This window comes from Carlito syrichta, unplaced genomic scaffold (assembly GCF_000164805.1).
Source record: "Carlito syrichta isolate Samal-C Ts95f unplaced genomic scaffold, Tarsius_syrichta-2.0.1 Scaffold296906, whole genome shotgun sequence".
NCBI classification, from domain to species: domain Eukaryota; kingdom Metazoa; phylum Chordata; class Mammalia; order Primates; family Tarsiidae; genus Carlito; species Carlito syrichta.
The window spans coordinates 908-4,478 of record NW_007241002.1 but is presented as its reverse complement, the minus strand read 5'-3'; the positions used below and the strand labels follow the sequence as shown (position 1 = coordinate 4,478).

Here is a 3,571-nt window from a genome sequence, read left to right as displayed (position 1 = left end):
AACTGGACTCAACTCATTTGAACCTCATAACAGCTCTTCACGGTAGGTACTGTTATCAGTTTACAGATAAGAAACGGAGGCACAGGAAGATGAAGGGTAACACGGCTTATGGAAGGTTGAGCCAGGATTTATGGAAGGTTGAGCCAGGATTCAGGGCAGCCTGGACCCAAAGGACATGTTATTTTCCACTCTGCTGGTTGTGAGTCCAGCAGCCTTTTCTCTGGAGAGCCCCCAGTTCTGGGCTGATGCTGGCCCCAGCCCAAGTGACAAGATATGTCATTCCTGTGGCCTCAGAGATTGATTCAGGGAAGGGCACCAGCGCCAAGCCAGACCCCGCAGTATCTTCCCCCAAAGTCTCCTGTCAGAGCCAGTGGTAACATGGTCCTTTCCTTTCCTCAGAAGGCGGCTGAGCCTCCTGAGAGTGGAGGGTGCCAGCACAGCCGAGCCGAGCTGGAAAGACAGCCCACTGACCAGCGTGAGCCCTGGACCCAACCCTGCCCACACTTGGCAGTTGTGCTGGCTGGCTCATCTCTACTTAATCTAGTTTCCTTAATCGCCCTGCTGTGGGCTCCAGTCACGCTGAGCTGCTTGACTCCGCATTCCCCCACACCTTTCCCTACCCCAACCAACCACTCATCAGGTCCGCCTCAGCTTTTGTTCTTATTGCCTCTCTCTGAGAGGCATCATCTCTCCTCTCCTCTTTTTTTTTTTTTTGAGTTAGAGTTTCACTCTTTTGCCCAGGCTGAAGTGCAGTGGCACACTCACGGCCACTGCAGCCTCAATCTGCTGGGCTCAGGCAATCCTTCCGCCTCAGCCTTCCAAGTAGCCGGAGCTAGAGGCACACACCATCATGCCCAACGAATTTTTTTGATTTATTGTAGAGATGAGGTCTTGCCAAGTTGCCCAGGCTGGTCTTGAACCCATGGACTCACGCAGTTCTCTCACCTGGACCTCCCAAAGTGCGTCCTGTTTTCCAGTTTAAATTTGAAAGTCCATGAGAGGCTGAGGTGAGAAGATCACTTGAGGCCAGGAGTTAGAGACTAGTCTGGGTAACACAGTGAGACCTCGTCTCTACAAAAAACTACAAAAGCAAAATAAATCAGAACATTCCACATCCTAGGAACCCTCTTAGTCCAAGGCCAACCTGGACAGTTGGTAACCCCACCTAGATCCCTGCTCCTTCCATGTCCCCAGCCCACTGGAGAATAATGGTAGCGGCAGCTGAAATGTGTGGGCTTATTAAGTGCCAGATGCTCTGCATCATGACCTGTGTCGTTTCCCTTATGTTTTACAACAGCATCATGATCTGGGTTTATCCTCTCTGTTCCACAGCTGAGGAGGCTGAGTGATGCAATTTGACAGGGCAAGTGCCGGCACTGGGGTTTGAACCCACATTGGTCTCACTGAGTGCTCCAACTGCTCTACCCTCTCCCGCCTCTCGGCCTGAGTCTGTGGGCCAGCCTGGGCGCCAGGGAAAGCCCGGGTCTCAACTCCTCAGGAACTTACCTGGGTGGAGGTTCAGCTGGGATGGGTTTTTGCAGGTCTGAGACTCTCACATCTGCCCAAAGCCCAGCCCAGGCTCTTTGCACATTTGCCCCCACTTCCTGAATGGAACAGCCCAGGATGCCGTTAGGGGACATTCTGCTTCCACCAAACGCTGAGCTTTCCTGTCTTCTCAGCCTGTTACTCACTGCAGGTCAAGGGAGGAGGCTGGCGCTTAGAAAATAAACGCTTGCTGGTGATTTATTGCTTGGGCTGGGGGAGCAAGGGAGCAGGTCGTGAAGGTCCCAGGGATCTCTGGAAGCGACTGAGCTGATCCTTCAGGGTCCCTGGGTCAGTTTGGGCCAGCATGAGCCCGGTGTGGGGTGAGGTGACTGGTAAGGTAGCGCACGGCCGAGCGGATGCCATCCACAGTCCTCCGTTCCATCGCCTCCAGCATGTGGGTGACGGAGTGTAGGGCTGAGCTGGTACTTGATGCCAGGCCAGAAGAGAAGGCCGAGCTGACATTCCCCAGGATGCTGGAGACTGAGCGCAGGCTGGGCCCCGGACTGTGCAGCACGTCTGCCACAGAGCTGTTGTCAGAGGCCAGGAAGCCCAGGGCCATGCCCATGCCCATGGTGCTCTCAGACCATACCAGAATGTCTGCCAGGGAGCTGATGGTGCCCTCGCCCCCGCCCAGCAGGCTGGTCATGGAGCGCATGTAGCTGTTTTCCTCATTGGCCATGTACAGGCTGATGTCCAGGGGCCTCCTGCCTAGTCCCACCTCCTGGGGTCCAGGTGAGGGGGGAGTGCTGCCTCTTGGGGAAGGAGGGAAGGACCGAGCCTGCAGGTCTTTCGAGCTGTGTGCCATATGCTCCCCTGTCACCATCTGGGACACATCGTACAGCAAAATTTCAGTGTCAGGGTTCAAGGCCTTCAGATCCTCAGCTGCCTCAGTGACTCTGGTGGCCTGAGGATCAAGCTGACTATTGGTGTCTACAGTGGACTGGTCAGCATCGCTCATGGTGGGCTGAACCTCCACATTTTGGATGGACTGTACCTCAGCTCTTGGGGCAGATGGCTCTAATTCCGGCTCTCTGTTGGGAATGCTCACAGTTTGTGGAGTCTCTTTCTTATCCAGGAAGTGACTTGGGAAAACCACCAGACTCTGATTTGCCATTGCATGTTGAGCCAGCCTGTCCCACTCTGGGTTCTGGAGGCTCGTGGACATTTGCAGGGTGCCTGGGCCTGGGCCAGGAGGCAGAACTGTGATCTCTTCAGGTGCCTCCTTGCTGTTGCCCAGAACAATTCCATCCTTGTTTTTGTCCCCAGATATTGACTTATCCTCGGAAGTGGCTGTCTTGGAAGAGGCCTGATCTACAACCTGCTGTTCAGTGCTGCTCTCTACTGCGACATCTGCAGGGAGTGGGACCTGACCTTGGGACGCCCCAGTTGGGCTGTCTGTAGACCTGTTGTCAGACATGTTGTCGGGGGAGGCCTCGGGAGTTCCATGTGTGGTGTTGCTGGTAGTGTTGGCCTCTCTCAAAGGCTCAGTGGTCATCTATGCCCTTTGCTACTTGTGGTGGTTGGAGGGAGTGGCCATGGTCCAACTTAGCTGAGCTGTCCAGGTGGTGAGGTCATAGGGGCTTGTGGGCACTGGTGATGTCACAGGCACCTGCAGAGCAAGGACCCTGAGCCTCTGAAGTTGACCAAGTGGACTGAGTCTACAGGATAATCTGTCACTGAGTTTGCAAGTACAAAGAGAACAAAAGACAAATGTCTTGGAGAAGGATGGAGGTGTGTATACAGGACAGGCACAGCCACAGGGCTGCAGGAGGCAAGATGTCTGTGACTTTGTTGAATGAGAAGATGCAGATGTTGATATAGAATCTGTGTTTATAACGGACTCCACCTGGCACCTCTCTATCTATGGTGGTACTTCAAGACCCCAATTTAGCCAGGCTTTCTAAAGGGAATCAGTTTCCTAGCAACAGTAAGTAGAAAAAAGCAAAGGTCGTCCGGGCGTGGTGGTTCATGCCTATAATCCTAGCACTTTGGGAGGCTGAGGTGAGAGGAATGCTAAGCCTGCGGG

At 54.1% G+C, this 3,571-nt stretch overlaps 1 protein-coding gene across 1 annotated transcript; it reads right to left on the bottom strand.

The window, feature by feature from the left end:
* Nucleotides 1–1,834: 1,834 nt before the first annotated feature.
* On the bottom strand, nucleotides 1,835–2,962 carry TEX44 (testis expressed 44). The gene has a single exon (XM_008054609.2). The coding sequence runs from the start codon at nucleotides 2,960–2,962 to the stop codon at nucleotides 1,835–1,837; it is 1,128 nt and encodes a 375-aa protein (XP_008052800.2).
* Nucleotides 2,963–3,571: the final 609 nt, after the last annotated feature.

Excerpts from the sequence above, each read along its gene's own strand:
- TEX44 (XM_008054609.2), bottom strand. The coding sequence starts at position 2,962 with ATGTCTGACAACAGGTCTACAGACAGCCCAACTGGGGCGTCCCAAGGT.